We start from the raw sequence: 13,113 nt of genomic DNA, 5'->3' as shown, positions 1-13,113 counted from the left end.
GGAAAATAAAAAAAAACAATAAATGGGTTACGTGAAATGACCAGTGAGTGAAATCAAAGAAAATCCACGTTATTTAAAAGCATCTACAGAAAGATGATAACGAAGACACGCTATTCAGAAACAAAAAAAAAACCTGTCTGTGAAGGCAGAGATCAGGATCAGGTCCTCACTAAATATTTTGCAATTGTCTTCATAGTAGGAAGGGTTGATGGCAATGTATTTAATTTAAAGAATAATTATTGAGGGGGATTTAGCATCATGGAAAATTGATACATTTCCAGGTTGGATAAAATGTAACCTAGGCTCTTTGTGGCTCTCAGACCACTATTTTTCAGTGTCCCCTTGCTGCACACAAGAGGTGCCAGAGGATTGAAAGATTGCTAATATTGTACCATTGGTTTAAAAAAATGTGGAAGGAGTAAACCTCGTTGGACGGTTAGTTTAACTTTATTGATGTGAAATTCTTGGACAGTAAATTACTAAAGCCAGTATAATATTCAATTATAATTTGTTAAATATAGTTAATTAGATTATTCAGGAATGGTCATCATGGATTTGTTGAGATAAGGTCTAGTCATCAACTGGATTGAATATTTGAGGCAATAACAAAGGGGGGCAGGGGAGGGGGCTGGAGCCTAGTGGTTGATGGGTGCAGTGTGCTTGGTATAGCCCACATGGATTCTAGCAAGATTTTTGACAAGATGATCAATAAGATAAAGGTTCATGGGATCGGAGGGAGAGGGCAAATTAGAACCAAAATTTATCAAGGCTAAAAAAAAGAATGATAGGTTTCAGTTATGTTTTAACCAAGAAGAATGTTACTAGTGGGGTTCCATGGGGCTGTTTATTTGGTCCTTTGCTTTTTGAAATAAATATTAATGATTTAGACCTAGATATTTTCAGATGCTATAAACATTTGCTGTGCGATTGATAGTCAAGAGAGAAGCTTTACATAGTCCAAAGACATGTGTAGGGATGTATTTGGGCAGTGGGACTGCAGTAGAGCAAGGCAAGGGATATTAAATTGAACATTATTGAATGTTCAGGAAGAACACAGGTATGCTAAACTGTACTGCACTGATTAGGCCACAGTGTAAGCCTCATGTACAGTTCTGGATACCATAATACTGGAAAGATGGACTGCACTGGAGATTTACAAAAATGTGTTAGGATTAGAAAATTGTACCATTGAGGAAAGATTGGTCAATCAAGGGTTATTTTCAGTGGAATGGAGACCATGAAATGAAATATAATTAAAGTGTATACTTCATAAGTTATTGGAGCAAAATTAAGCCATTCGGCCCATCGAGTCTACTCTGCCATTTAGTCATGGCTGATCTATCTTGCTCTAACCCCTTTCTCCTGCCCTCTCCCCATAACCCTTGACACCCTTATGAATTACGAATCTGTCTATCGCCTTAAAAATACCCAATGACTTGGCCTCCACAGCTATGAATTCCACAGATTCACCACCCTCTTACTGAAGAAATTCCTCCTCATCTCCTTTCTAAAGGTACATCCATTTAGTCTGAGGCTGTGCCTTCTGGTTCTAGACTCTCCCGATAGAGGAAACAACCTTTCACATCCACACTGTCCAGGTCTTTCACTATTCGATAAGTTTCAATGAGGCCCTCCTTCATCCTTTGAAACTCTGGCGAGTACAGGCCGTCAAACACTCATCATATGTTAACTCAATCATCCCTGGGGTCATTCACTTCAACCTTCTCTGGACCCTTTTCAATGCCAGCACATCCCTCCTCAGATATAGGACCCAAAACTGCTCACAATATTCCAAATGTGGTTTGAATATAAAGCCTCAGCATTATATCCCTGTTTTTATATTCTAGGCTTCTCGAAATAAATGCCGACATTACATTTGCCTTCCTTACTACCAATTCCACTTGCAAATTAACCTTTTGAGAATCCTACACCAGCACTCCCAAGTCCCTTTGCACCTCATATTTATGACTCCTCTCCCCATTTAAAAAATAGTCTATGCCTTTATTCTTACCTCCAGAATGCATAACTGTACACTTTGCTACATTATATTCCATGTGCTACTTGCCCACTCTCCCAACCTGTCCAAGACCCTCTCAGTCCCAGCTTTCTCCACACTACCTACCCCTCCACCTATCTTTCTATCATCCACAAATTTGACCACAAAGCCTTCAATTTCCTTATCCAAATCATTGGAATACAACGTAAAGAATAGTAGCCCTAGCACTGACCCCTGCGGAAGATTTTTATAACATTTGGAGAGGCCTGGATGGAGAAAATCAGAAGGACATAAATATCCCTGGCAATGGTGTTAAAAACTATGGAATATTTCCCAAACAAGAGGGCAAAATCTTCATCCCAAAGTAGTATCAGTAGGGTCTTTTAATTACAGTTCACAACACAAAAAGTCAAATGGAGCTTTCCACACAGAAAATCCATTCTACAGGTGGTAATTCTGTATATGTATCAGTCATACCACATAATACATTTAGTTCTTAAAGGTTTATTTGCACTTATGTACACTCCAAAATTATAATAGTCGGGTGACACAACTGTCAATAATTATGATTTTTTAAATGCGGTATAGGGTAACTTGATTTTGTTTTGAACTTAAAACAGTATAGCACAAGAACCGCCTTTGACTCACAATGTCCGTACCGAACATGATGTCAAGTTAAATTAATCTCCTCTGCCTGCACATGATCCATTTCCCTCCCTTTGCTGCATTTCCATGTACATATCCAAACTTCTCTCAAATGCCATTATCATATCTGCTTTCACCATCACCCTGGCAGTGCACCCATCATTCTCTGTATATAAAAAAACCCTTTATATCTCCTTTGAACTTTGCCTCTCCCACCTTAAAGCTATACCCTCTCGTCTATTTGCATCCCGGGAAAAAGGTTCTGACTGTCCATCTTGTCTCTGCCGCTCATAAATTTACATGCTTCTATCTGGTCTTCCATTAACCTCCGACACTTCAGAAAAAAACAAACTAAAATTTTTCTAACTTCTTGTAGTTAAAACCCTCTAATCCAGGAAGCATTCTGGTAAACCTCTTCTGTGCACTCTCCAAAGCCTCCTTATCTTTCCCATAATGGAGAGACCAGAACTGCATGCAAGACTCCAAATGTGGCCTAACCAAAGTCCTATAAAACTACCTGAATGCCCCTCAAGAGCCCCAACACCATCCACTCCTTGACCTCAAACTGCCCTAACATATCATTATTCCCACAAGGATCTCACGGACCTCCATGTCCTTCTCCTTGGAGAATACAGATGCAAAGTACTAATTTAGCACTCGCCTATATCCTCTGACTCCAAACATAAATTCCCTCCTTTATCCTTGAGTGGTCCTACCTTCTTCTTGGTAATGCTTTTGTTTTCAATGTATGTATCCCAAAGCTTTGGGATTTTCTTTAATCTGACTTGCCAATGATTTTATGGTCCTCTTTCGCTTTTCTAATTGCCCACTAAATTTCTTGCATGCTCTCTTTATATTATAACAGGCCCCATCTGATATCATCTTTCTAACCTTAGATATGCTTCATTTTTCTTTTTAACAAAATGTATAAAATGTTTGGTCATTCCCTTACCTTGCCATCCTTGTCCCTCATCTTTACTGGAACATGTCAGCCCTGAACTTTGATCAGTTGGCCTTTTGGCACTCCCACATGTTCGTTGTGAACTTACCCAATGACAACTGCTCTTAATGTACTCTCCCTAGCTCCTGCCTAATAAAGCTGTAATGTGCCTTACCCCAATTTCGCACCCTCTCTCAAGGTCCAGATATTGTTTTATTTCTGACAATTGTAATCGTATTTGAATGTTTTTCACGTTTCAAGCTAAAATATGGTCCTAACTGCTGCCTATTTAGCATTTTTCCCATGTTCAATGGAATTTGTCACACAATTGCTCAGAATAGCTTTCATATTTTCATTTATTGGCTTTATACAAGTTGTTCTGAGGGAGCTATCTTCAACCTGATTCATTAATCTCATTCTTCGGCAACAGATATGGGGATTAGGAGAATTGGTCGCTGAAGATTTTGCCACTGACAAAAGCAACCGAGGCAGCAGAGCACTGTTTTTTCTGTACAATGGATGAGACAGAACATTGTCTTTGATTGTCATTTTACAAAGATGTTGTTTGCAAAATGTATCCCATCAGCTGGAAAATATCGTCGAACCTCAATGTTAGAAGCTAATTTTATCCTAGCATCTGCTTAAAACGAGTAAAGTCATTGCGTAGTCTCTTCAATATCATTGAAATTATTGTATGGATGACTGAATCTTCTCATTTTCACATTGCAGCTAAATGATTTCCCTGTGTATTTTAAGTGGTAGAAGAGAATAAACCTTATTCCCTATCAAATGTTTCTTCAGTAAATAAGTTGCTCAATGATGAGTTGGGCCTATGGATCTCACATTTTAATTAAATTGGTTGCCCTCAAGGCTAAACAAAAGTTTTTATTATTAGCTAACATTGCCTGTATTACTGTCTGTAGTATAGTTTTTAATTTTATACTACATATCACATTCACAAAAGGGAATCCGCATTATTACTTCAAGATCAAGATTATCAGTATTTCTTAAGAAGACTCATATTTTATGTCAAGTAGTTTGTGCAAACATTACTACACTTTAGATTGTCATTCCAACTTGGTCACTTTTTTTTAATGTTATGTCAGATTTACAAGTGTATCTATCTGGTTTTACTGTCTTTTATAATTGTTTCTTATGTAATCTTCAAAATATCATCAAGATTAAGGAAGCTTAGTTGATGATATTAAGGATTTGTTCAAGGGAAAGGATATATGTCAGGTATCAGCAGCAGGGATCAAAGGACTCCTCGTAGCAGTGTGAAGGTCATTCAATAGCCTGAGAAGGTTGCTGAGAAGTTGTTCCTGAACCTGGGAGTCACAGTTTTCAGGATATCTAAAACAAGAGGTTATAGGTTTAAGGTGAGTGAGCAAAGTTTAGAGTCATTGAGCCATAAGCAGAGGGGGAATCAGCACTTTGGCCCCTCATCCATGCCGACCAAGAGGCCCATCTAAGATACTCCCATTTTCCCATGTTTGACCCGTATCCTTCTAAATTTTTCCTATCTATGTATCCATGCAAATGTATTTTAAATGTTGATATGTACCTGCCTCAATCGCATTCTCTGGTAACTCATTCCGTATATGTAACACTCCCTGGGTGGAAAAGGTTGCCCCTCATGTTCCCTCTCTCACCTTGGTTCTTGATTATCCTACCTTGAGAAAGAGACGGTTCATTCACCCTATCTATTACCCACATGATTTTAGACACCTCTACAAGATCACCTTTCAGCCTCCTGTGCTCCAAGGAATAAAGTCCTCGCCTGCCCAATCTCTGCCTATATATCAGGCCCTCTCCTAGCAATATCCTCATAAATCTTCTGTGCATCCATTCTAGCTTAATGGCATCTTCCCCTAGCAGGGTGACCAAAACTGAACACAGTACTCCAGCTTTCGACCTCAGCGAAGTTTGGTACAACTCTAACGTGAAGGGATTAAAAGTACCATTAGCAAATTTGCAGATGATACAAAGCTGGGTGGTAGTGTGAACTGTGAGGAAGATGCTATGAGGTTGCAGAGTGACTTGGACAGGTTGTGTGAGTGGGCGGATGCATGGCAGATGCAGTTTAATGTGGATAAGTGTGAGGTTATCCACTTTGGTGGTAAGAATAGGAAGGCAGATTATTATCTGCTATCAAGTTAGGAAAAGGGGACGTACAACGAGATCTAGGTGTCCTAGTGCATCAGTCACTGAAAGGAAGCATGCAGGTACAGCAGGCAGTGAAGAAAGCCAATGGAATGTTGGCCTTCATAACAAGAGGAGTTGAGTATAGGAGCAAAGAGGTCCTTCTGCAGTTGCACAGGGCCCTAGTGAGACCGCACCTGGAGTACTGTGTGCAGTTTTGGTCTCCAAATTTGAGGAAGGATATTCTTGCTATTGAGGGAGTGCAGCGTAGGTTTATTAGGTTAATTCCCGGAATGGCGGGACTGTCATATGTTGAAAGACTGGAGTGACTGGGCTTGTATACACTAGAATTTAGAAGGATGAGAGGGGATCTTATCGAAACATATAAGATTATTAAGGGGTTGGACATGTTAGAGGCAGGAAACATGTTCCCAATGTTGGGGGAGTCCAGAACCAGGGGCCACAGTTTAAGAATAAGGGGTAGGCCATTTAGAACGGAGACGAGGAAAAACTTTTTCAGGCAGAGAGTTGTAAATCTGTGGAATTCTCTGCCTCAGAAGACAGTGGAGGCCGGTTCTCTGAATGCATTCAAGAGAGAGCTAGATAGAGCTCTTAACAATAGCGGAGTCAGGGGGTATGGGGATAAGGCAGGAACGGGGTACTGATTGAGAATGATCAGCCATGATCATATTGAATGGTGGTGCTGGCTCAAAGGGCCGAATGGCCTACTCCTGCACCTATTGTCTATTGTAACGTCCCAACCTCTATGCACAATTCCCTGACTGATGAAGGCAAACTTGCCAAAAGCCTTCTTCATCACCCTGTCTACCTTCGTGTCCCTTTCAGGGAACTTGGTTCTTGTATTCCTTTATCCCTTTCCTTTATCCCTTTATTCTTTGTGATCTAATCGACCAGAACAGCCTTATTAAAGGTCATGCTGAAGTCCGTAAAGACTATGTTTATGACCCTGCACTCATGAGTTTTCTTGGATGTTTCTTCAAAAAAAATAATCAAATTTGTGAGACCAGAACTCCCCTGCACAGAACCGCACTGAGTATCGCTAATCAACCCCTGTTTTCCAAATGCAGGCATATCTTTTCGTTCAGAATCCTCTCCTGTAACTTTTGTCTATCACATATGTTAAACTTATTGGTCTATAGTTCCCAGACCTTAAATAGAGGCACATTAGCCACCGTCCAATTTTCCAGCACCTCACCTGACCATTCATATATCTCTGCAAGACTGCATTTTCTTCTCTAGCTTCCAGCAATGTTCTTAGATATATCTGATCAGGTCCAGGAGATTTATCTACCTTCATGTGTCTTAGAACATCCAGCACCTCCTCGATTGTAATACGGACTGCCCTCAAGATATCTCCATTATCCTTCCCAAGTTACCTCATATTCATGTATTTTCCATGATAAAAACAGACAAGAAATATTGATAGATTAAAAAATATAGCATGGAAACAGGCCTTTTAGTCCACTGAGACCACGCAGACCCATTGATTAGAGGTTTCACACTAGTTCTATGTTATCCCACATTAGCATCCACTCCCTGCACACTAGGGGTAACTTATGGAGACCAATTAAACTACAAACCCACATGTCTTGGGATGCGGGAGGAAACCGGAGCACTCAGAGAAAAACCATGTGGTCATAGGGAGAACATACAAATTCCACACAGACAGCACCTAAGATCAGGAATGAACCCTGGGTCTCTGGTTCTTTGAGGAAGCAGCTGCACCACAATGCTGCCCTTTAATTGAGGATTCTTGCCCATCATTTTCAGCTACACACATAGATGATCGCTTTGGTTCATGAAGGGCCTATTCTCCTTATAGTTACCCTCTTTTTTTCCTAATATTCATAAAACTCTTTGGATTCTCCTTAGTCTTTTTTGCGAGAGCTATCTCACGCCCTCTTAATTTCCCTCTTAAGTATGCTTCTCAAATCCCTTTACTCCTTCAGTGATTCCATTGATCCCAGCTGCCAATACCTGATCACAACCTCATTATTCCTGACCAGACTCAATTTCTCTAATTATCCAGTCTCCTTACTTCTCCCTGTCTTGCCCTTCACTCTAACAGGAACATGCTTACCTTGAACTCTCAGTAACACACTTTCAAAAGCATTCCATTTTCTGGATGTCCCTTTGCCCGCAAACAACCTGCAGCCACACCGAGATATTGTATACCCTTGCACCAGAGGAACAAAGTAATAGACTGTGCCACTGGTGGCTGCCTTCCTTATATACACCATCAGAAGCAGTCACTCTGGGATGCTTAGGATTGGTTTTAAAATCTTCTGCACTGCTCCCTCTTTCACCTGCTCACTCATCAGTGAAACGGAGCTGGCCTCACACTAACCAAGGCTTTTTAAAACTCATCATTGTTGCTTCATTCTATTTTTTGAAACCATGGAACTTCCCTCTATAAAGCATCTCATTCCCCCTTTTTGTTCCCACATTCTCCAGTGAAAACACAAGATTAGTATAATCTACCCATTTATTTTTTAAACATCTTGACTGTTTTTGTCTTATGTGTAGGAAGGAAATGCAAATTCTGGTTTAAACCGAAGATAGACACAAAAAGCTGGAGTAACTCTGCGGGTCAGACAGTATCTCTGGAGAAAAGGAATAGGTGATGTTTCGGATCGAGACCCTTCTCCAGACTGAGAGTCAGGGAAAGGGAAACAAGAGATATAGATGGTGATGTAAAGAGATATAGAACAAATGAATGAAAGATATGCACAAAGTCATGATGATAAGGGAAATAGGCCTGCCTGTTGTGCTGCCCCATGTATTTCTTCTTTTCTCTATTTTTTTCAATGAAATGCTAAGGCAGAATTTCTTTTAATTTTATCAGTCTGAAGAAATGTCCCAACCTGAAACGTTGTTTGACCATTTCCCTTCACAGATATCGCCTGATATGCTGAATTCCTCAAGCAATCTGATTGCTCAAGGTTCCAGATCTGCATTCTCTTGTGTCTCCATTTTTCTTTTCCATCAGCTTTTGAAATATTAAATCCTAATTGTTACTCGATATTGACTCAACAAATCTGTTGCTAAAGCTAGTATACCCTGTGACATGAAGTAAAGCAGTCCTTTCAAGGGCTCAGCTGAGCAGAATAATTGGGGTGAAAGATTGCTGAGAAGATTCCCTCGATATTCCATAGCACCCTGGGGAGATAGTCAACAGAAATCCCAAGATAAAAAGCATAATTGGCAGTTTGTATTGTTACTTAAGGCATGCTGCTAATCTCAACCAGGCAATAGCAGGTGGAGGTTTTACTCGCAATCATTTATTATTTCTCTAAATTTAACCAAGAAAAAGCTTTATTTTTACTGTTTTAGAAACTAAATAGGCTGTAATAGTCTTAAGAAAAAATTAGATTTGCTATTAAAGCATATTGATTCTATAGGTTGGGGGCTATGAGCTGACATATAACAAATATATTCAGTGCCAATCATTTTAGTTAAAAGCATGACGGTGTAGCATTGTGAATTGTCAAAGCACAACTATGCCTTTGTGAATGTTACTGCAATACTTTTTTACCTACTTTTTACGATAATTTTGTAGTGATTTGCCAATGAGAACAAAAAAAAGTATACAGGTAAGAAGTAGATTCAGTCAAAGGCTGCAAAACACTTGTTCCCACACCATCCTTGCTTCCTAAGGTTCCCAACCTTGCATTCAGTTTAATAAATGATGCAACATCGATTTTTGAGATGTAGACTGACTATGATGTGAGATTGTCACTTGTCTTTGGACCACTTTTCACTTCTTACAGCCTGTGAAACAATTTATTTATTTATTTGGTTTCAACATAGTACTTATGCTGTAGAAACCTTGGATCTGTTTATAAAATGGGCTTGAATGATGAACATAGATAAAATATTGTCGTTTTACTTATTGTCTTTGGAGTCATGGATTAACTGTTGGCATGGATATCCTGGTAGTATGATCTATTAAATGATGAATAGTCTTTTTACTTTGAACATTGCTCAATATTTGTTGGCTATTCTTCACAATCAGTAACAAGTAAGATATAATAATGAAAATATAAATTTCAACTTAAATTGTGTACATTGGAATGTGAAGACTTGTATATGGGTATTTTATATTTTGCATTCTTCCGAAAAAAACAAACGGAGCAAAAAATATTCTCATGCATCAAGATTCCCAATTACATTCAGATGCAAATAATTCCTGTTAAGATGACCCATATCTTGAAGGAGGAGGAAGGAAAGTGGCTTTTTTCAAGTGACAAGTCAAGCCCTCCAATTGTGTAATCTCGTCACAACCAAACAATAGCAATAGAGTCTAGTTCTCAGAGAAAGACTGCTCATCACAATTGATCCAAGCTGGCACAGGCCAATGTCAGCCATTCTGATAGGGGTCAAAAGTGAAATTTGTCTCATGTGCTTCAATGTTTCTTAAAGGCCATTTATGGTCATAGAGACATACAAACTCTTCGACCCAATTCAACAATGCCGATCAAGATGCCCCATCTAAGCTAGGCCTATTTGCCCGCATTTTGACATTTCCCTCATTTCCCTTTAAACTTATCCTATCCATGTACCTGTTCATGTGTTGTGATTGGCAGTTCAGTCCATATACCTATCATCTCCTAAGTGGAAAAATCTTTTCTTCTCGCTTTAAACCGATAACTTGTGGTTCTTGATTCCCCTACTCTGGGGGAAAAAAGACCTGTTCTATTCCTCTCATGATTTTATACAGCTCTTTAAGATCGCCCCACAGTGTCCTGCGTGCCAAGGAATAAAGTCCTAACCTGCCCAATCTATCCCTGAAGCTCAGGTCTCCAAGTCCTGGCTACATCCTTGTAAATCTTCTCTGCACTCTTTCCAGCTTAATGGCATCTTTCCTTGACCAAAACTAAACACAGTGCTCCATAATCTGACAAGATGTTTGGCGCAAACATTACGGGCAAAAGGGCCCATTCCTGTGTTGTACTGTTCTATGTTTTAAGTGCAGCCTCACCAAAATTTTGTAGGTGTAACAAAATGTTCCAACTTCTCCTCTCAATTCCCTGACTGATGAAGGCGAGCATGCCAAAACATGCCTTCACCACTCTATCTACATGTGATTCCACTGTCATGGAACTATGAACGTGTACACTTAGATCCCTCTGCTGTACAACACGCCCCAGACCCCTACCGTTCACTGTGAAGTTCCTGCCCTGTTTTCACTTACCAAAATGCAATACCATCCCACTTATCTAAATTAAACTCCATTTTGCCAATCCTCAGTTCACTTGCCCAGCTGATCAAGATCCCACTGTGTTCCTTGATAACCATCTTCACTGCCTATAATACCACCTATTTTAGTGTAATCTGCAAGCTTACCAATTGTATATTCTCATCTTTTGATATAGATGACAAACACCAACAGCCCAGCACTGATCCCTCAGATGCATCACAAGCCTCCAGTCCAAAAAACAAGTTTCCACCACCACCATCCTCTGCTTCCTACCACAAGCCATGTTTGTATCCAGTTAGCCAGTTCTTCCATACAATCTAATCCATAATTTGATATGTCCAGAATACTGAAGTTAAAGTGATTGTCCTCAAGGGGTAAAATACACCGGTCAAAATTTTCATGCCTCATTAATTAATTAATTATTTAAATTTAAAGAATTGTCATAATGTTTCTCATAATGCCTCTTTTGCATTCAGGCTACTGTTGCCCGTGTTTGCATCTAATTATTTTACAGTATATTTGTATGCACATTGATTATCAACCTGAGATATTAGGTGTGTGAAATTAGCCTTGACTATTTTGGACACTTTCCTAATATTCAACTATTGCATTGAATTTAGTACTAATTATAGTACAACTATAAAATAATCTGCCATCATTGCAGGCTCTTATTCCCTCCAATTCATACATGCAGTGTTTTCCTCAATTGCTCAGTTAATATGCAATGATTGTTTCAAGTCTAACATAATAGGTAAAGAAACATTGTTCCTCCACATAAATGTGCCACATGAAATGCATTCTGTTAAGACCATTAAGGTAAAGAACATTGACAGAATAAGGTTGCAGCCAAATCTTTATTGCTAATTAATTAAATCAGGATTTACAACCAATCCTTCATTGTCAATGTGCCTTTGTTTCCGCACAGCAAACAAAACCTGTTTTTGTTGAGGTTGGTTCCTTTACACAGCTTCAACATCACTTCCAGATTAAATGGAATATAATTTCAGAATAAGAAAAATTGTTTGATAAAACACATGTTTTCATTTTAATTTGATCTGAGTAGAGCAGAAGGCTCTTTTGTCGCAGTTCACTGTAGCTGGATGCAAAGCACGTACCTGATGTTGATAATGTGACTGTTTTTACAGGCTATGGCTTCGTAGACTTTGACAGCCCAGCAGCTGCACAGAAGGCAGTAGCATCGCTCAAAGCCAGTGGAGTACAGGCACAGATGGCAAAGGTGAGCACTTTTGACAAGGAAAAAATTGTATTCCTGCATTGCAGTGTTTCTTCACCAGAACTATACATTATAATAATATCTTTTAGTTTAAGGTTTAAGTTACCAGTTGACATTGGTGCACTTTCAGAAATCATCTGTTTGACTTGTTAGTGTGGTATGTATATAATTACTTGGTCATTCAGTTTTTGGTAGTTGCAACAAAACATATTTACAACCAATTGGTTGTGTGAAAAATGGCCCAACCCAATGGTGATTACATTTACAACAAATTTAGTGATGATTTTCAGGTGTAATAAGTCTGTTGCTACCTTGTAAAATTATTGTTAGAACTTCCGTTTGAATGTTGATCAATATATTTAGTAAGAACCTGTATGTTTTCTCCTGTCATAACTTGTATGCGAAATGTATGGGACTTTGTATGAACTTTAAACCAAGTTTTGTCACCAAAATGGTGATAATAACCTACCTGAAAAAAGTGGGCCTTGATCAGAACTATTGAAAGAACATCCAGTCATCAGGTTTTGTTTTGTTTTTTCAAAAATTATAGATGCAGGAAAATTATGTCCAGAGATCAAAGTGTCCACCCAAATCCTTTATCATTACAATACTGAATTTTTAATTTCTCACTGGTAATTGTACTGGAGAGTACCTTCTGAGGGGTATTTTGTTTACACAGAGTGGTTAATACCTGGAAGTGGAATCAAATTCAATTACTACATTTAAAGAGCATTTAGGCAGACCCTTAAATACGCATGGCATGGAAGAGTAAAGTCCTGATGGGGCAAATGGGATTAGTATAGATGGCAAATAGTATGGCGTGGATGGAAGACCCATTGCTCTGCTGAAAATGCCACGGCATTTTGTAGATGTTGACTCAAATAATATTCAGAGATTTCTTGCTGTTGATGGGTATCTTTCATTGATGTTCATCA

The 13,113-nt window shown here is 39.0% G+C and overlaps 1 protein-coding gene across 6 annotated transcripts in view; it reads left to right on the top strand.

Annotated features, from left to right (window-relative positions):
• Window positions 1-13,113, top strand: part of LOC144605442 (RNA-binding motif, single-stranded-interacting protein 3) — a 1,037,045-nt gene that overhangs the window by 722,998 nt on the left and 300,934 nt on the right. For all 6 annotated transcript variants that reach the window (XM_078420726.1, XM_078420737.1, XM_078420711.1 and 3 more), the window contains one exon: window positions 12,090-12,181. In XM_078420726.1, coding sequence (XP_078276852.1) covers window positions 12,090-12,181 — 92 coding nt within the window. The remainder of the gene's footprint in view (window positions 1-12,089; window positions 12,182-13,113) is intronic.

Source organism: Rhinoraja longicauda, chromosome 2 (assembly GCF_053455715.1).
Source record: "Rhinoraja longicauda isolate Sanriku21f chromosome 2, sRhiLon1.1, whole genome shotgun sequence".
Taxonomy (NCBI): Eukaryota; Metazoa; Chordata; class Chondrichthyes; order Rajiformes; family Arhynchobatidae; genus Rhinoraja; species Rhinoraja longicauda.
This window is presented reverse-complemented; position numbering and strand designations above follow the sequence as displayed.